The sequence below is a fragment of the Sceloporus occidentalis genome, unplaced genomic scaffold (assembly GCF_023333645.1).
Source record: "Sceloporus occidentalis isolate IW3139 unplaced genomic scaffold, rSceOcc1.0.p SCAF_4, whole genome shotgun sequence".
Lineage (NCBI taxonomy): Eukaryota > Metazoa > Chordata > Lepidosauria > Squamata > Phrynosomatidae > Sceloporus > Sceloporus occidentalis.
In genome coordinates this window covers 112,231,378-112,252,797 of record NW_028316984.1, presented here as the reverse complement: position 1 = coordinate 112,252,797, position 21,420 = coordinate 112,231,378, and the positions used below count along the sequence as shown (strand labels likewise).

General features: G+C 37.9%; 1 protein-coding gene across 5 annotated transcripts in view; it reads left to right on the top strand.

The window, feature by feature from the left end:
• The window catches only part of LOC149314512 (dnaJ homolog subfamily C member 24-like), an 80,197-nt gene that overhangs the window by 404 nt on the left and 58,373 nt on the right, over window positions 1-21,420 (top strand). For 4 of the 5 annotated variants that reach the window (XR_016280932.1, XM_089521304.1, XM_089521303.1 and 1 more), the window contains exons 2-3: window positions 3,630-3,765; window positions 18,661-18,708. Coding sequence is in view for 4 of the 5 variants with exons in the window: in XM_089521304.1 (XP_089377430.1) it covers window positions 3,658-3,765; window positions 18,661-18,708 (156 nt within the window). In the remaining variant the exon portion in view is untranslated. The remainder of the gene's footprint in view (window positions 1-3,629; window positions 3,766-18,660; window positions 18,709-21,420) is intronic. The other variant, XM_089521305.1, reaches the window with a different exon arrangement.

Here is a 21,420-nt window from a genome sequence, read left to right as displayed (position 1 = left end):
TGCGACTGGACCAAGGTCTCCCAGCAGGGACTCAACCCTGGTCTCCAGAGCGGTAGCATTCATAGATGCAGCCGGGTTAGTAGTCTGTGGAATCAGTGCGTAGAGAGAGAGCTCTTCTAGCACCTTTCAGACTGACTGTGAGGAAGACATTGGCAGCATGAGCTTCCCTACTAGGCCTCAGGTCCAGAACACACTGCAGAAACAATCCATCTTGAGACCACTTTAACTGCCCTGGTTCAGTGCTAGGGAATTCTGGGAGCTGTAGTTTTAGTGAGACATTTAGCCTCCTCTGCCAGAGAGATCCCTGGTGACACAACAAACTACAATTCCTGGGCAGTTAAAGTGGTTTCAAGCTGGGTGGTTTCCGCAGTGTGCTTTGGACCTTCAGCCTACTTCCTCAGATGCACCTGAAGTCTAGGAAAGGTTATGCTGCCAACCTCTTTCTTTCAGTTAGTCTCAAAGGTGCTACAAGACCCCTGGCCTCCAGAGACATAGTCAAACCACTACGCCTCAGATTACTTGTTTACTGTATTAGTATTGCAGTACTTGTCTACTGCAGTGGTGGTTGTGTGCCATCAAGTCGTCTCTGGCTTAGGGCGACTCTTTAATAGGGTTTTCTTGGCAAGATTTGTTCAAAGGAGGTTTGCCATGGCCATCCCCTGAGGCTGAGAGAGTGTGACTCGCCCAATGGCAACCAGTGGGAAGTGAACCCTGGTCTCCAGAGTCACAGACCAACACTCAAACTGCTGCGCCACATTGCTGAATAACAGCTTATAATGGCAAGATTAAAGTGGATTTGCCATTGCCTTCCCTTAAGGCCCATAGTCCATAGTCATAGTCCAACATTCAGACCACTACATCATGCTGTCTCCTACTTTAAATTAAAGCAATTTAATTTATAGCCTTTAGGGCTGAAGGGCGGGGTATAAATACCATAAAACAATAATAATAATAATTGTAAATTCAAATAGTTTCCATGCGCATGCCCCTGCAGACTCCTTAACATGCATGGCGGCTTTTTCTGTGGTTGAATGAGGTCTCTGAGGTCTCTTTTTCACACAGGTGCACACTAGTATTACAGACTATTGTTTTTGGTAATATTATAGAGAACTATTTACAATAAGAAGTAACTACTTGGAACCAAAGTGGTGTAATGGTTTGAATGTTGGACTGTGACTCTGGAGACCAAGGTTTGAATCCCAGCTTGGCCATGAAACTAACTCTCAGCCTCAGAGGAAGGCAAAGACAAACTTCCTTTGACAAACTGTTTTTGCTGCCTGTGTATGTGCTTCTAAAGTGATTCTTAACCTGTGAGTAGAAACAGATATATAAAGGAGGGACACCAACACTTCTGTAGAGAGGTAGGGAAGTCAAATCCATTGATGTATTATGTTAGCGTTTAATCTAAACAAGAATTATTGTGGTTGCTCCTAAGCATTAGTGACCTCTTACTGGTACCGAATAATTGTAACTATGGAGATTTTCACATGGGCAAAAGTGATGGGAGCATAGTAGGATGCTTCCGTCAGTAATGCACAATTGCATGAAGATTATCAGACGACGTCGTGACAATTGCATCATTATCCCATGAATGAAGAGGAATTATCCCGTCACTTTTTATTCACTGGACTTTCTCGTGAATAAAAGGTGATGTTAGAATTCCTCTTTAGTCACAGGATAATGACACGACTATTGTGACATCGTGTGACGTCATCTGATAATCTTCACGCAATTGCACAATAGTAACAGGAACATCCCGCTATGCTCCAGCCACTTTTGCCTGTCTGAAAATAGAAATGTACTTGAAATGTACTTGCTATTGCTACTTGCTCGGTAGAACAATACATGTTTGTTATATACCGTCAGGCCGACTCCAATTTATGGCTACAAATGTACTTGTTATTGCTACTTGCTAGTTAGAACAATATATGTTTGTTGCATGCCTTCAAGCCGACTCCAACTTATGGCAACCCTGTCCTAGAGGTTTCTTGGACAGATTTGTTCAGAAGGGGTTTGCCATTGACTTCCTCTGAGTCTGAGTGTGTGTGACTAATTCAAGTCCCAAAAGGTTTCTATGGCTGAGCAAGGATTTGGATCCTAATCTCACAGAGGCCTAGTTCAACAGTCAAAACCACTGCACTGTACTGGCTCTTGCTGTTGAATAGCACTTTTGGTTTATTGGAAAATTCAGTTATATTTCCAAACCACTTTGAAGATCTAGTTCCTTGCCAAGCAATTCTGAAACTTTTCCTTTATGCTTCAGTACAGTTCATCAAGGTGTTTTCCATAAAAGTTCAGAGAACTTGTGTCAAGTGGATTTGTGGCTTCTGTGGATGCTATGAAGTTCTTCCACTGTTGCAAGAGTCATAGAAATGTTCCTCAAAACCTCCAGTTCCTTGGATCATTGCCTTCTTGGTCCTTAACTTCCCTTGGTGTACAGTTAATGAGAAGCTGTTGTTATCATGTCAACATGTTACAAAGGCTTACTCTTTCTGTACTGTTCATTAATGTAATGAGCTGTTAGGCATTGCTTGACACTGATTGTATTATGCACTGAGAGAAGACATCAGGATTGCAATTTCCCTCAGTAAAGTAGATAGGAAGACAGTTCTTTTGCTTCCTTCCTTCCGTTTTGTTTTGTTAGTGCCTGGGAAATAGTTTAATAAGAGCTGACATACAAAGTTTGCCAAAAGCTTGAACCCAAAGCATACTGGCAATGAATAAGGTTGTAACCATCTGTGCACTTACTAAAGAGTATATATTACTGAATCCAGTGGGATTAGTACTTTATAGTATACATCTGGAATGCTCCTTCACAGAAAGGTATTTAATACTTAGGATCCCCAAAGTGTCTGGTTTCAGAGACATTTAACACTAGACCTTCTGAAACTGCTCCTGAATTTCAGTCTCTCATCTTTCAAAAGTACTTTTCAAGAAACACTAGCCCCATAGCTAGTGGGCCCAGGAGACTGGTAGGGAAACAATCTTGGGTGGTTTACTGGAGGGGAAGTAAGATACTGACCAGTTTACTGGAAGGAAAGGTTTTTTAATTACAACAGAAGACAGAATAGAACAGAACAAAAGGTGTGTTTTTTAAATTACAAGTGAGATGTTACTGCACTTTTTTCCAGGTTTTGCCAGTGAAAAAAGCCATAGGTTTCAAGATGACTTCGAGTCTTATGAAATCTGATATTTATATTTCTGGTTTTTAACCTTTGCAGTATTTCAGTTTAGAAGTCTTGCTTCCATTAATATCACGACTATGAGCTTTTGGCACACTTCTCATTGCATTTTCTCTGGTATTGCCTCACTGATTTCAGAATAAGTGTCCTCTAAGCTTCTTTTGAAGTACAGTAATTCAATTTCAGATGAGATGTCACAGTTCCAGCAAATACTGTTTTAAAAAAACTGTGTAAGTTGTTTGGCCTGAATCTTTTGGAAAGGAAGAAACAAACAAATGCATTCTTCTTTACCATTCACGGGGAAACCTGCAAAAAAAGTCTATGCTGCATGCAAAGTTCAAGGTCTCAGTGTTATCATTCTTTCGTTTTTTGCTAGCATTCATAAGCATCATGGCTTTTTAATTATTTTAAAAGGTTTTTCTTATTTTGTTCTTATTATTGAAACAGATGCTAGAATTAATAACCTAGTCATGCAATGGCTTTGGAAGAGTTACCTGAAAAGGACTGGTACGGCATTCTGGGTGCAGCACCATCAGATAGTTTTACAGAATTGAAAAGGAAGTATCAAAGGCTAGTATTACTGGTAAGTATATCTTTAAATAAACAAAAGGCAAATAAATCATTTTAAAACAATGTCTAATTGATAATTGTTGCATAAATAGGACTCTGTGTAGAGGAAATAGTATGTGTGAAAGTTGTTGTTGTGTGCCTTCAAATTGTTTCCAACTTATGGCGAAATCATGGGGTTTTCTTGGCAAGATTTGTCCAGAGGAGGTTTGCCATTGCCCTCCCCAGTGGCTGAAAAAGTGTGACTTACACAAGTGGGTTTCATAGCCAAGCGGGGAATCGTGCCCTAGTCTCCAGAGTCATAGTCCAACACCCAAACTACTACTCCATGCTGGCTCTCTGTGTGGAAAGTAAGAAGTTAGTAAGAAGTGAAACTGTTTATATCTCTTCCTCTGTTAAATAATCTTGCCTCACTGTAGTTTTCTTGACATTTTGAAAATGCACAAGAATCTGGTCACTGTTTTTTATCTCTAGAAGTGAAAATGCAGCTGAAGAATTAGCTTCAGTCCTAAAAATAATTCTTTATCTTAATTAAAGAAAATGCCTGACCTATCCCTCTTAATTGTGGCAGTATGAAATGAATCAATCAGTGTTTGTGAGTTTACAATTTGCTACCATGGAAGCAATTATAATGTCACTAGGACTAGACTGGCATTGCTGGATAAATTGAGCATGAGGCACTGACTGAAAAAGATTGTTCCCTCCCCCTCCCCGACACTAAGAATATTTTGTTAAACTGCACTAATGGATTAAAAGTCAAAGATATGAAGGATTATTTTGATATATATTACTAGCCAATCTATATGTAGAATATCTTGTATAAATTAAATGTATGATTCTATAACATCTGACGTATGCATTTTTCAGGTTTGAATTAATAAAGGTCTTAGCGTATATGGGTGTGTTGGACTGAGCACAGATGTGTTCTTTATGTTGCAATAGTGCTAGTTATGTTAATGGCGGGGGAGAGAAATGAATTTACACTCCCTGTTACCACTGTTTGATTTTGTCATGTTTGCAGTTACAAACATGATAATTTGATAGTACAGTTGGCTCTCCTTATACACGGATTTTTTATACACAGATTCAAGCATCCACGGCTTGAAAATATTTTTTAAAAAAGTATATATTTCAGCTATCAAACCTTGATTTTTCCGTTTTACATAAGGGACACTATTTTGCTATGCCCCTGTATTTAATGGGACTTGAGCATACACGGTTTTTGTTATTACGGTGGTTCCTGGAACCAAACCCCAGCGGATAACAAGGGTCCACTGTATATCTGTTACTGGCTATGGATAACAGTTCTTTCTTAAATTGCTGGCAGGCACCATAAACCAAAAATGAGGAGAATCTTAGCACTATAGTAAAAATATTTATATGCCAAATAATTATCCTAACCTCCTCCTTCCTAAATCCTGCTCATCTACCCTCTTGGCAAAATACTGTCTATTAGTTATAGCTAGTAACATGGCAACATGGGAGACAAATGTGTAATGACATACACTTTCAGAAACAGGGCCTGTGTCCACAAGACTTATTTATTATTTTTGTTTCAGTTGAGTAGAATGGCCTTTAAACCGAGCTAAAACTTATTTCACAGATTGCACACTATAAGCTGATCTTGAATTTGAGTTGTTCAAAATTGGGTTGCCAGAGAGGTATTTTTCAAATTGCAGCTGATTCCATTTACTCACCTGTTAAACAGTTTATATACATTTCTGTTGTTGAAAATTACTTGATATTATAGGATATCTTTGATCTGGAAATAAAGTATTGTGCAAGAAAATTATATGCTGTTGTTACGGTGTGTGCCCTAATCTTAAATCCTTACGATTTCACCAAAAATAATTATGGGGAGTATATACTCACCATAGTGTAAAGGTACCAATCAGGAGAAACAAACAAACTAAGTCCATGATCCAAGATGGCTTTTTATTTTGAATGCAAATGAACACAGGGGAATCATTTCTACCAAACTGTGCCACCGGACAAAGCAGAGAGCAGCCTTTTATACAGAAGACAGTGCTTAAGTTTCGGGCACCCTCCTTCTGAACTTCAATAACCCAAGTTAAAAAAAGTGTGTTCTTAACATTTAATGAGGATGAAACTCTATGTCTTATCATTTGGCACCGAAAACTGATTTGTCTCCCTCCTTGTCTGGGTCAGCTTGGCCTTGACTTTGCAGGTGCACTGTTATCGTGCCAAAACTCAGAAAGGGGAAGGTGGGGAGAGAAAGTAAGGAGTAGAAGAGGGGGGGCAACCCAGCCAAAGGAAGAGCAGCGAGAGAGGGGGGGGGGTTATCAAACCCTAACAATAGTAAAGAAGATAAAAATGACAATATGGAAGCAAGTGTTGACTTGGAATAAATGTACATATGGAACGTACATTGGAACGTGTAAATCTGTGGGAGCTGGCTCCTCAGTGTGTGTGTGTGTGTGTGTGTGTGTGTGTGTGTGTGTGTGTATGGAAGTTACATTAGTTGCGTTATCCAGTGAGTCTTCTTTCAGAAGATTTCTAGGGGGTTATGATAATGTTTGCAAGTTGGTTTGCTTTTGTCCCTCAGTATGTGAACATGCCAGCCTAACAGTGCTGTTCTATGCACGCCAAAGGCAAGTTCCAAGTGGGGCTTGTTTCTTTAATAACTACACTTTGAATTGAAAGTTAATGACATTTTGGAATGGTTAGTTCATTTTCATCTTGATTCTGTTTCTGAGGTACATATTCTTTCAAGAAAATTTTACACAGGGCACCTTTGTCAGTTCTGGAATAAAACCATTTAGTAATTAATTTTGCTAGTTCATAATTTGGTTTCTGCCTTGCATTAGATTGCCATACTAGTCTGAGTACTATCACTATCAATTTTATTTGTATGTGTGAAATGATGCCAATACCTAATTAGATTGCCTAATTCAGGCGTTCTTTATAATGACTGCTGTGGATTATAGAAACTGCCATAGAATAAGCCAATATAATTTAAATGCAAACTTAGAAAATACACTATTGGTTCATCTCTTAACCAGTGTTACCAACAAGCCTCAAAGATATTCTCTGGAATGTTTTATCAAAATCCCCGGAATTCCCCAATATCTACCGGAATATTCAGTCAAAATCCCCGAAAAGAAATTAATTAAATTCCCCAGATTCTGGGGAATTCCCTGGAAATTGGCAACGCTGCTCTTAACCATGATTCTAAACCATGGGTCCAGGTTATTTGATAGACCATATCTCATAGAGGCCCTTCTCTCTGATCTATCAGCCTCTCCTTCTTGTTTAATTGGTGGAAGGCACAGTAGCTGCCCCCACACTTTTGAACTCCCTTCCAAGAGAAGCCAGAATGACCCCCATCTATGCTCTCCTTTCAGTGCCAAGTAAAAACATTTCTGTACCTTCAGACATTTCCAAACTGATAAATGCTGGACTTTTAAATGCTGTGGGATTCCAGTTTTAAAGTTTGCATATAGTTTTAATGCTTTTAAATTTATGAACAATGTAATTGTTTTTTAAACTTTATATGTATCCTTTTTAATGCTTTTGTATTTTTTAAAATCTGCATCGTTTTAAATTTGTTGGCCTCTATATCAGGATAAAGGCAAGATATTAAATAAATAAATGTTTAATGGCTGGTTTAAGAGCAAAGGGTCAAGAAGGAATGTTCTAGATTTTATATGATTTTAACTTTTTTTTTTTTACCATAAATAGAGCCCAGGTTATAAAATGGCTATAAATTACAGGGCAAAGCAGTAGTCTAAAGTTACTGAGGTGTGCTCAGTAGCCAGAGATGTTGATTGTAAATTTGTACCAATTTGACAAAAACAAATTATCCATGTATGGAAATGAACTTTATATCTAAAGTTCTTAACAGAATTAAAAGATCTATCTGTGTGCTAAACTGTACTTATAGTCATACAATAAACACAATTGTAGACCTTGATAACCCCAGTCCAGTTCCAAAAAACTGAATTGCCATAATGACTAGTTCTGAAATAACAAAGTCAGAGTACTTGACTTTTCCTAAAAACCAGGATCTGTCAGACACTAGGATTGTTGTTCAAGTTGATAGCCTGTCTGTTTGAAAGTAATAGACAGGCAGAGCTTAGGGGTGTTACAATAACAAGTGCATGCATCTTAACACAGCTGGCAGATCTAAAAATAAGCTTGCCAGCTTTGATGGGCTAGTAATTGTTGTGACTGCATTAAATTATATGATTAAAAATCATTTTCTTAAATTTATGAGACAGATTATATATACATTTTAAAATGTAAAGCAAATTTTCTTGAGTCAGTTCTGAAGATAAATGATAGATCTATTAATTTTAGAATATTATAGTTTAAGAATTACTTCCTCCGCAGACCCTAAATGCCAACTCTGAAATGCAGAAACACACTTTTTTTCTGTGAATAGTCTTGTGTTCTTGATAGTTTAGCTATAATGGTGCATAAAATTCAAGGGCTACATCTAGCACTGTATTCTTTGTTTGTTGTTGTTAATTGCTGTTAACTCAGTTTTGACTTACTATGGTGACCTTGGTGACCCTGTGACACCTTGTTATTAACAGCTCTGCTAAGGGCTTACAAATTCAGGGCCATGGCTGCCTTGACTGAATCGGTGCACCAGTGTGCACTCTGTCCTGCCTGTCTCAAAAGGCTCCCACATCTTTCTCAGTAGATTTGGAAAGTTGGGGTGCAGAAGGGAAGAAGAATTACCCCCCCCCCCCCCGGAATATCATACCATCCGTAAATAAACACAATTAGAGCTCACCCTATGACTTAGGGTGAGGTGTTTAACAGTACCTTTCATTTCCTCTTTCCATATTTCCTTCATTCTGATTGAGACATTAATGAGAGAGGTTTATTAGAACCTTTGATATTAGATCATAAGATTTTGCTCCCATTCTTCACTTGTGATGAAATATTGAAGCATAACTTGTAATTTGTAGATATTGGTTCAAGAGTGAGAACTGAGTAAGTTTACCATAAAATGTAAGCTTAATTTAGTGTGATTACAATGTGAACTGAGGTCCAAAACACACTGCAGAAATAATCCAGTTTGAGACCACTTTAACTACCCTGGCTCAGTGCTAGGGAATCCTGGGAATTGTAGTTTACTGTGGCACCAGAGCTCTCTGACATAGAAGGCTAAACATATCACAAAACTACAGTTCCCAGGATTCCCTAGCAGTGAGCCAGGGCAGTTAAAGCAGTCTCAAATTGGATTAATTCTGAAGTGTTTTGGACCTGAGTGAATTTCTTCCCCTCCCTGTTTTGGAGGACTTATTGTCCATTGCTCTAGGTTAATGTGGAGTACATATGTAGGCTACATTGATTTTATCTTGGTGTATTTTTCCCCATTCTGTTCAGAATCATGACTAAAATTAAGAGCCTGTTGTGGAATGAAATGGAAGATTGGTTGTTATCTGGAGGCAGTTTGTACCTGTAAATAGATTTAAAGGTGTTTAGAAAATCAGCGCACTGTTTTGCTTTTCCTTTCCCGAGGCAGCTATCTTTAGGATCCACATTGACAGAGTCAGTACTGTTGCTCTCTTGTTTCTTTTTGTCATTTTGTTGTCACATTTACATAGATATAGAAATGCAAAATTTCTAGTTTTGAACCGATGACGAAAAAAGTTTATGTTTGGGATAGAGGTATAAATTTTGAGAAAATTTGAAAATGTATGAAATTCTCTGTTATGATTCCACTATTAATGCACTATGAATTTTGTGTTCTGTATGTCACAAAATATGAAAAAGTATGAAGACTTTGCTGTAAGATAGTCTTAGATGTTTTTATAAGTAGGAATTCCTTCCTAGTGCTATAGAGTGTCTTGTATACTTGCTACATAATTTCAGTGAATAAAATCTTACCTTCAGAAGCATTTCATCTATTTTGGAAGAGAAAATATTTAATAAGAGTTTGTTTCAGTTTTCACCAGAACTTTACATTTTTAAAAATGAGGGTAAAGTCCTTGCAGGTAGCAAAAAACTTTTATTTCTGAATTTTTCTTGTACCCTCCCTTATGTCTTCACATCTCAAATAGGAAACTTTTTGTAGTCCTTTCAGTTTTTGAATAAGCAAGTTGGTGCTTCTGTACATTTTACCATAAAATCCCAGACATTCCCCTTTGTCTGTTGATGGATGCTGCTGCTTACCTGGTCCTTCTTTCCACTTCTTCATAACCTTTGGCAGATTCATATAAACATATGTTTTGTGAATAAAAAATTGCCTTATGCAGATGTTGTAATGCTTGCCTTTGTATCATGAGGTGACTATATTTATCTTACAGCAGCAATGATTCACCCTCCAACTAAGGACCAAGAGGTGACTGTGCCTCTTTCCAGTATAACATGGGAACAGATGGCACTTACTCTGGGGTAAATGAGACATGATGATCTGGCAGTAGCATTCACTTTCCAAACAGATAAAGTTGTGAAGTGATTTCTCATTAATTTGGCCTGCCTTCCAAAAACTATAGTATATTGACTTACTTTTTCCCATTGACTTATTCTTTAGATCACAATAGTATCTTTTCACTGTTGAGAAACGGTGATATAAGTAAAGCTAAAGTAATGTTTGAAGACTACAATTAGTGTATCTGTGTTGTTCTGAGAATAGTTCTGTTAAACCTACTACTGTGCATGGAGAAATGAAGCGTATTCAGTTATCAAGAAGTGTGCTCTGTGGACCAGACTACTCCTTTCAACCCCCTCATTAATATATTATATATATATAAATAATGTTTGCCTTAAAAAGCACTCCCTGCCTCTTAGGGGCATGGGGACAATTTTTTTGGCAGTAGCTGGACTGTGCAGTGGGAGCCTTTCTCTAAAACTAGAAGCCACAGGAAATACATGTTAAAGAAACCTCTTTCCATTTCAAACAAAGAAACAAGCCTAAATTGGCATTAAAGTGGAAACTAAATGTTAAAGGGGAAGCAGCTCTTTTTCAAAATAATGTTTTGTTGAGTAATTGTGGCCAAGGAAGCACTTGATCCATTGGAACCTTTTGTATGCATGCCCTCATTATAATATAACAGGAAAAAAGGTTTGTAGTTTCTGTGAAGCATCAACAGCCACTTCATGGCTATCCACTTCAATGTTTCTTTGATCTTGGCACTTTTAATCCACAAGCATGATGTTCCAGTGGTTGGCTTCTGTTACTGAGTCTGTTAAGTATAATTCAGTTTAAAATTCCATATTTTAATCAGTTTGAATATTTATTTTACAATTCATTTAATGCATTGAAATACATTTTGAAATATTTTTATGAAATGAAAGCAGTACTCTTGTATTCTTGTATATCAGAAAAGCAGTACTCTTGTATTCTTGGTGCTCTTGTACCCTTATTCCTATCTTTGGGCACAAAGGAAAAAAGTGAACCCTGTTTCCCTCTTTTTTTTTTTTTAAAGGCAACCCACTAATGTTTTTTGATTATTGCAATTGTGGAGAAAGTATCTGAGTTACATCATGATTTAAGATGAAAAGAAAGGACTGGATAACCCTGAAAGGTAGGTTAGACTGAGAGAATGTGACTGGCCCCAAATCCATAGTGAGCTTTATGGACTAGTGCAGATTTAAACCTAGGTTTTTCCAGGTCTAATTTAGCACTCTAAATACTGTATTAGTTTAATTCTTTAGTAGAGGCCATGAGGCAAGTCATCCTAGGAAAGTTTCAGTATCACATTTCATTTCACAGCATTTCTGACGACGTTAGATGCCTCCTGACTTCGAGCCTCCTAAACACTGCAAAGGTAACCATACTGAAAGAGCCCACATCCAGAAGGTCACTGAGCCACTGGAAATGCTGAGGCAAAATGACAGATTTACTGCCCACTCAAGTACCCAGACATTGATCATGTCTGTGTGAGATAGTGAGGTTCAGTGGCCATTCTGATTAAGGGGAATGATCTACTTCTTCTCATACAGCAGGAAGAGGCCCAGCATAGGAAACCAGGAGATGATAGGACAGCTTTTCCTAAAGGTATTGGACACTCTCTCCACTGTGTCTATGTATGATCCATTTCTCCAACCCAAATTTCATTAGCTGGTTTTAGAAACTAGTTGTGGGGTTTGCCAGGTTTGGTGGCAGGAAATATAAAATAGGCCAAGAGGAATCCCCCCCCCCACCATCCCCCCTTTGTTGTATTCATCCTCCTGTTCCTGTCACTTCCTGCTAAACTGAGAGGTATAAAATCAGTCTTTGGGATAGCACTTTTCATGTCCCAGGCAAGAAAATGTAGATGTTATCTGAAACTACTCTAGGAACATCAACAGAACATTGCCCCCTCTACAGATGTTGTTCTTCTAAAATTGACCTTGATGAACTTATAGAATCATAGAGTGGGATGAGACAACAAGGGCCATCCAGTCCAACCCACTGCCATGCAGGAACTAACAACCAAAGCATCCAGCCTATGTTTAAAGACCTCCAAGGAAGGGGACTCCACCACTCTCCAAGGGAGTGTGTTCTGTCAGGAAGTTCTTCCTAATGTTGAGCTGTAATCTCTTTTTCTGTAGTTTGCATCCATTGTTCCAGGTCCTAGTCTCTGCAGCAGTAGAGTGCTACTATTACTTCCCTTGATCTAGACACTATACTTCTGTTGATGCAGCCTAGAATCATATTGGCCTTTTTAGCTGCCGCATCACACTCATGTTCATCTTGTGGTCTACTATGACTCCTAGTTTGCTTTCCCACATAGTCTTGTTAAGCCAGGTGCCCCCCATCCTATATCTATGCATTTCATTTTTTTGCCCTAAGTGCAGTACTTTACATTTCTCCCTGTTGAAATTAATTTTGTTAGCTTTTGCTAACTAATCTATTTAAAAAAAATTCTCCATATTTTATTTATTAAAACAACAAATTAGCTTCATTCAAACAAATTTACAGATTTCTTATTCAGTGACGATCTTCCCATAAGTCTTATTGTGACAATAGTAACATAATGTTTTGTCTTTTCTTCCTTTTGCCTCCAAATTTGTAATCCAGTCTTTTCCCCTTCTATCTTTCACTTCATTTTTTCTTTCTCCCCCAGTTCTTTCATTTCTTTTCCTTCATTGATATTCTGCTTTTACAAACCTCTTTTCCCATTCATCTATCACTTACTCTCACCTTCTTTAACTTCCTTTTTCTAACTTTCCATATGTACATCTTCCAACATTATTTTTTCTTCTACTTTACCGCAGTTGATTATTTTTACATTACATTAATCCTTCTCATACTTTAAGTTCCCATGTATCTCTGATATTATAAACGTTTATACAGCTTTTCAGATTATTTATTTTCAATTTAGTCTCAGACAGCATGTCTATTGAGAAGTTTACTTATAAATTTATTTAATTAACTTTCCATTATTTTTTCTGCAAAATTCGTATGCAGGAGCCCATCTCTTGTCCACTGTATTCATGTCTTTGTTATTCAATCTAGCTGTTAGTTTGTCCAGTTCAGATAAGTGAATCAGTTTCAATGACCATTCATCAATTGATGAAATTTCTCTCATCTTCCTTTTTTTTTTTTTTTTTGCTAGCAGGATTCTCACAGAGGTTATCATGTATTTCCAACACTTGTCTTATTTTGTCTTATATATTTTGCTAATTTCTGGGGGGGGGGGGTCAAGTACTACCTTTAAGTTATTGTAAAAAAGTTATCTCTTAATTCTTGTGAACTTGTGAACTTCTCTGGTTTTTTTCTTGCTTGTTGCCAATCTTCTAAATGTATGTTCTCTCCTATATCCTTAGCCCATTGTATCATTGTGTTTTGAATTTGATCTTGACAGTTCTACTTCAGCATTCTAGTTGCCTGTTAACTGGAAAGCAGTCCTGTTTTGGTGTGTTGTCAATTTCTTCCTCAACTCCATCGCAGAATCTTTCAGTTTTGTCTTCCTCTGCCTTTGTAGTTGGTGCATATACTTGGATTATGGTAATATTTGTAGGGTTCCCTGAAGTCTTATTGACATGATTCATTTTGATTTTGCATTGTATTCTTTGACTGTCTTGCTACATCTCTCCTAATTATGACCCCATCTCTTCATGTCTTTTCATTTCCTGAGTAGAACACTGTAGTTATCTGAGTCAAAATGACTCATTCCTGTCCTTTTTAAGCTCACTTTCCCCTAGTATTGCTGTGTTTATGCATTCCGTTTCATTTTTTACTATGTCTAGTTTACCTTGGCTCACATGTCTCACATTCCATGTTCCTACAATGTGTATAGTGCTGTTTAGGACATTATTTGCTTTGTTGGGCATGTCTGCTGTTTGGCTTTCTGTCTTTTTGAGTTCTTCTGTGCCATTGTTTAGTTCTCTGTTGTGATTTCCCCCTGTGTCTCCCTTTTAACTCTCTGTTTATGTCTTAGTTCTGCCTTTTAATTCATCCTAGGCTGTCCCATCATAGGGTTTTCTTGGTGAGAGGTTCTTGCAAGGAGGTTCACCATTGCCTCCTTTTGCACAGCACCAACATGCATTAGCAATGGTGTCTGTACTTGTCTGTAAAAAGAAAGGAGGAAGGGTGCCAGTCTAACCTCTCTGGGAATGGAGTTTCAGAGCCTGGGGGAAGCCACTGAGAAGGGCTCCTGTGTTCCTACCAGATGTAACTGTGATGGTGTTGGGATAGAGAAGGGGCTTTCCATCACATCTCAAAGTATGGACTAGTTCGTAAGGGAGAATTTGGTCCATTAGATAACCTGGACCTGAGCGTGTTGGAAGATCTTTGCACTCTCTTTCCTCTCCTTAGATAGATAGGGATTCCCTGCATACAAACTCCTCCTTCCCTCTCTCTCTTATTCAAACTAACCATGTGACTTAGGTCACTCCCCCTTTGGGACTAACAGACATTTTCTCTCAAAATATTTTTCAGCTGAGCTTTTGTGTTTCCATTTTCCTGCTCTCTCAACTTATTTTGGAAAGATGGTGAGATAAATATTTCTTTTACCTGAACTATTCACTAGCTAGATTAGGATATAGCTTCTATGTAAATATAGATTAAAGCCATTAGTAAGCTTTTGTTTTAAACTACAAACTAAGTGTGTGTTGTTTTTTGGAGTCAGTCTCAGTTCTTAGGAAAGCAATGGCCTGTTACAGACAGCCAAAATAAAGCTGCTTCGAGTCACAGTGGAGATATGGTGTTTCAATGATGTATGTGTCCTAAGAGTCCAGAAGTCGCACCAAAGCCACGCTCCAGCCCTAAGGACTGGAGCGTGGCTTTGGTGCGACTTCTGGACTCTTAGGACGCATGCATCATTGAAACACCATATTTCCACTGTGACTCGAAGCAGCTTTATTTTGGCTGTCTGTAACAGGCCATAGTTAGACAAAGGTACATTTTTGCTACTCTGCTAATTTAAAGCTAGACCCTAACAGGCTTGGTTTTGATATTTTTGATAGTAAAATATTTTTGCTTCCTTACAAAAGCTGAAGCCTTGGGAAACTTAAATTACCCCACAGAGTTGCTTAGGGACATAAAGGTCACTTTGAATTGTGCCTGAAAATGGACTGGTGGCTAGTGAAGCTGTTGCAGAAAGGGAATTGTGTGGTCTTGTGGCCAGCCCCACTTAAGAGATCTGGCTGTGGGACTTTAGATCAGTTGCAGTTTCCAAATACTCTTCAAAGGTTGCAATGTAACTGTGACTAAGGGTTGCAACTAAGGGATGTATCACAATGACCAGATCTGAGATTTGAAGTAATGGGCACAACCAGCACACAAGTTTTAACTGTGCAAATGCACTCCTAGCCATCACTGAAACCTTGGATCAGAGTTGTATCCAGGAATACATCCAACCTGTGAACCTGCGTTATCAGGAGGGGCAGTGTAACCCCATTCAGACTAGGCAGAATCACCATTCCCTGATCTGCCTTTCGACAGACCAGATGCACCTCCGTCTTTTCTTGGTTAAGTTTCAATTTGTTTGCCCTCATCCAGTCCATTACTGATAACATGCACTGATTTAGGACCAAATCAGTTTCCTTGGCTTATAGTGAAAAGGAGTAATAGAGTTGGATGTTAAAACTTTGGACTGTCTCTCCCAGAGGTTTCAAGTGTATCTTAAATAGCACGGGGGACAGAACCAAACCCTGAGGGGAACCTGCCAACCAACAGCCAAGGAGTCAGATAAGAGTTCCCCAGCATCACCTTTTGAGTTCACCCTTCTAGGAACGAAGAAAGCTACTGTAAAACATTGCCCCCAAGCTCCAACCCAGCATGGTAACCCAGAAAGATAGTATAGTTGGTGGTATTAAAAGCCACTGAAGGTCCAGCAGAAACAACAGGAACACACTCCCCCTATCTAGTTCCTGGTGTAGGGTATCAACCAAGGTAACCAAAGCCATCTCTGTCCCATAACCAGGCCTAAAATCAGATTGAAATGGATCTGGATAATCCGATTCATCCCAAAACTCATGAAGTTGAGAGGCCATCACATGTACCAGAATTTTGCCTAAAAATGGAATATTAGAAAATACTGTCCTTTAGAGAATGTGTCTACCATTAGTTCTAAAACAAAAACACATAGCAAAACAAGGCTTCTATAATACTATAGAGTACTATAATACTGCAACCACAGGGAACATTATGAGCATACCCTAGCAGCACAGCAGAACTGATGGGAAGGGGACACAGAAGGGACTTCTCCCCTGGAATATTATTTATTACAGAACTAGCCCTGAGCATAAGGTTGGTTGTAAGCTTAGCTTCATTATTCCTTGTTTCTTAGAGAACCACTTATAGTGGTTAAGATGTTGACACTGACTATCACAAAGCCAGCAGATTGGTAGATCCAAGTGCCACGTGATGGAGTGAGCTCCCATCACTAGTCCCAGCTTCTGCCAACCTAGTAGTTCGAAAGCTTGTAAAATTGCAAGTAAATAAATAGGTACCAAGTTGGTGGGAAAGTAACAGTGTTCTGTGCAGCCATGTTGGCTCCCTCAGTTTAGTGAGCACCGTCCCCTACAGTCGGACATTAGACAATTTTATTGAAGGGGAAACGTTTACCTTCATTGTTTCTTAAGGGTTACATAGATTCCAAGCAACTGGGTTACTCTCGGTTGGGGAGAGGGTTGCTTCTTGTGTCCTGTGTTCTGAGTTAACAGTTCCGTACTCTCCAACCTTTCACATATGAAAACGGGATCACATGTGGTCAGGTAGCATCAGAGTGTGGTCAAGATGGCTGAGGGAGGACATACACACAGTAGCAGTTTGCTTTTTCCTGAGTCTACAGTGTGTATTTGCTTGAGTCTACAAAGAAGGGAAGACTCTGTGGCAGTGTTTTGGCATACAGATTCCATGTATTTCAGACAAAAGTTTATTTTTTTAGTCTTCTAGTTGAGTTATGATTTTAAGGATTTAAACTTTAAAAAAGATTTTCTGAAAGGAATCTCTGTTGTTGCTCAGCATATCTCAGTAATTCATATTTAAGTAGTTTAGTTCAATTTGCTGATAATTTCTGTAGCATTTCTACCAACTTTGTAATTCCACTTACAGCTTTTGTCTTCTTGACCTCATGGAAGTAATGTGAGATAGGAAAAAATATGATTCACTAAATTTGCTACTTTGGAGGGACCCCTTTTCCCTATCCTTGTTTGGATCTCCTGTCCTGCTGCAGAAACATTTGTTCTGTTCACACACACCCCTTCCCAAAAAAATACACAGCTGTTTGGGTTGGTGTTTTTTTTTTTTTGTTTGTTTGTTTTGCCAGTCCCAAGGATGATGATTTATGCCAGCCTTAATACTCTGAAGGCACCAGATCGCATCTGATCTTGGAAGGTAATCGGGGTCAATCCTGGTTAGTACTTGGATGGGACACTGCCAATGAATACCAGCAGCTGTAGGCTATATTTCAAAGGAAGGAAGTGGCAAAACCACCTCTGAATATTCCTTGCCTTAGAAAACACTATGAAATTCATGGAGTTGCCATAAGTTGACATGCAGCTTGAAGGCACACAAACACACAATTAAACTAAGTTTGAGGTCATCAGTTCAAGTTCAAGAAAAATGTGGGCTTGAACTTGGATTTCCCAGCTCAGAATTCACCATGTCATTCACTAAACTGGATTAGTTTTTGCCATAGACTTTTTAAAATGGTGTTTTTAACTCTTTTTTAAACCTCTGTTCTTCATTTTCTTGGTATGTTTTATCTTAGTTTGGAGTAGTCTTAGTGCTGTGCTGTAGTTCTTAGTTATTTTATTGTGTGAGTTACCTTGAAAACTGTTTGTTACACAGATGCATACAAATAACCTCCTTTCATTGTACATTTGGCCCTCCTATGCTGCTATTTACGCCACTGTGTGTGTGTGGTTTTGTTTGTTTGTTTGTTTTTAATGTAATCTTTAAAGATTGTGGCAAATATCCTCTGTGAAGCTACTAATTTTAACAGGAAAGGATTAATGGTTCTCTTTTGTTTTAGTCATTCTAGTCTGGATCTGAACTCCACAACTGCTTTTTTAAAAAATAAAAAGTCACAAGGATAGCATTTGAAAACCACAACTGAGCTCAAGTTAGTTGAATTTCAGGCTTTTGTAGACAAAATGAAATGTAATATAGATTTTGCAAGTGAATAGACCAGTGTTGTTGGGGGGGGGGGGGGGAGTAATAAAAAAATATAAAAACCTGTTTTGCCAAATCCCAATTTGAATATAAATTACATGGCATGGAAGACAATTTCTGACTACAGTTAATGATTATATGTTTAGTTCTGTTATATGTTTAGGCCCTTGAACCCAGCAGACTGCCTGGACCAAAAATAATCCAATTGTTTTTCGTGGGACACAACCCAGAATACTAGTGATGACCTATAAAGCTGCATATGCTTTGGGTCCAGCTATTTGAAGGATTAGATCTCTGAGAAGGAAGCTATATTAGAACTCGGGAGAGGCTTTCTTTTATCTGTCCCACTACCATCTTTCTGTTCCCTCCCTGGAATGCGCACAGACCAATACTGGAGACCAGAATGGCTCCATCCTTGCTCTCCTTCCACTGGTAAGTTAAAGGAAAATTAGGATTTTAGAAAATGACTAAAAAGGGCTTTTCATGGTGCACAGTGGTGTTTTATGCTGTGTTTATAGTCATTTAATAAATTCTAATGTTTTTAACTTCATAAATAATTGTTTTCTAATATATATTTATACTTTCATTGAGGTTTTTGTATAGTTTTTAATCTGTGTTGTTTTTAAATATAAGCTGTCTTGAATTTCATTATTGGGAAAAGCCAAAATATAAATGCTTATTATTAATTAGGCTGCAGAGTTCTTCTGCACCTCTCTCTCTCTCTCCATATATATATATATATATATATATATCTTCCTCCATCCCCCACTTACATAACAAACCAGAAATGGTCACCTGTCTTCTTCCCCACTCCAGCTTTTCTCAACAGACTGTGTGACCCTGAAGGATCCTGGCAAAATAATAATGTTCCCAGAATCTACCACAGTTGCTCACCTCTCAGTTTAAATCCATCTGATCCTGACTCCTTTCAGCCAGAGAAAAATCCTAAGGTGCACCTATCAAGGGGTTTCCTTGGCAAGATTTGTTCAGAGGGTATTGCCACAGCCTTCCTCTGAGGCGGAGAGTGTGTGACTTGCCCAAGGTTACCCTGTGGACAGTTCTATGCTGAAGCCACTACACTATTCTGGCTCTAAATAAAACATTTAAAAACTCTTTATTTTCTTGAACTTAGTTCTTGGCATAAACAATCTTCAAAAAGAACTTTAGCAAATGTCCTGCTGTTCAATTTACATGCTCACAGATAGCTTTAATTTTGTTGGTGGGATTTCAGATTATGTGCATCCAAACAGGTTCTCTGTACATTGTTAAATCCTTACTGCCAGTTAGATTACAGTACCTTGGTTTTGTTTATCTGCAGTTTGCAATCTCCGCTTCATGGTTTGCATGTCTCAAAGTATATGTATATACTTATCTAAAAGAAACATCTGGTTTGGAGACATTATATAATTGAAGGCATTAATTAAAAAATAACCAAGTAAAGTCATTTTGTTGATAGTGTTTTGTTTTAATAAAAAACTCAAAACGGGAAAAAAAAACTCAAATGTTTTTGGAAGTAATCTTTGAGTATACATTAGGTGGCAGTAGTGTGTTATATTTAGTTCAGGTACTTTGTCCCTGAGGTTTTTTATTACCTTTTTGTCCCAGTGTGGTGTAAAAATAGCTGAAACATATCTCTTAATTATTTATTAAGCTTTAATTGTCTATAATATCTGCCATATACATTGAAAATAGCTTATTGTGAACTTTAACTTTTTTTTTTGCAAATACAGTATAGTTAAAGCAGAATAAATGGGGTGTTTTAAATAATGATGTAACAATGAGTTCTTTGCTCACAGTGTGATTGTATATAAGGGCAACTTACAGTAATGTTGTTCATGCATTGAAGAGGTTCTGCTGTAGTTCCCTTGAGAAACCTGTCAAATTTCTCTTCTTTCTCCCCAACTTGCAGCTTCACTAGATCTTACACTTTACCCTAAGACCAAATGCAAAATTTCCATATGTAAGTGCAAACTCTTTTTATTAAATAACTGGGGGTGATTGTGTTCTGCTAATTAGAAATAAACCACACTTTAGAGTTAATTTCATATATAATTAGCTAAAACTACATAATGCTACATGCAATCTTTCCTTTCCCTTTTCTGATTTTCTCTTTTCAATTTTTTTCTCAATAATCGGCCCTTGGTATCTGCTGGGGTTTGGTTCCAGGACCTCCCATGGATAACAACATCCATGGTTGCTCAAGCCCCATTAGATACAGTAGGGTAGTAAAATGGTCTCCTTTATATAAAATGGCAAAATCAGGGTTTGCTTTTTGGATTTTTAAAAAAATATTTTAAAGCCATGGATGGTTGAATCTATGGATGCAGAATCTGTGGATATGAAGGAAAGACTGGGTTTTCAGATGTATTTAATCAAACATCTAGTGACAAGCTTCCTGTATTTTTTAAAGCATCTAATTTAACATGGGACTGTTGGAAATATTTTCCACTTTTTCTCCTTTAGAGCTATATTTGAGTTTCTAATGTTGTTAATGAATTATCTTGTTTTATATTTTGTGTTCATTTAGGAAAGATGTTCAGTTTAGAAGACAATAATTAAGCTTTTAACATAACTTCTTTTAAAGTGATAGCTTCAGATTTTGAACAGGGACAGTTAACGTGTGACCTTGGGGAATATTTTTGTCTTATTCCGTGTATCTTGCAGGTAAAGGAGCTCAGGGAATTCAGAGCTGGTACAGCAGTGTCATTAATTTGGCAGAATGATCAATTAATAGAAGAAAAGCATGAAAGCGTTGACAGAACATGCTATCTAATTAGTACCTGATGAACCATGTAGGCCACAGAGCAAAGAGTGCAATGTTGCTTCAGGCTAGCTGTTGTACAAGACCTTTTATGTGCAAGTCATTAAGTCTGTATAGTAGCTAAAGAAAAACACTTCAAATGGATTTTGCTTGGCTAAGGAACTGTTCCTGTGAAGTGTTGAGGAGCTCCCACTGATTTTGCTGGAAGCTGGATACTTTGTACTTTGCAAGGTTTTAAAACTTTTCATATGTTGAACCTCTCCAGGTTTAAAATAAACACAAACGAACCTACAAAAATACACATGTTTACCCCCACACAGATTCAGGTCACCACAATTTACTGAATAACTTTCTTGATGGCCTTTATACTAAGGTTTAATTTA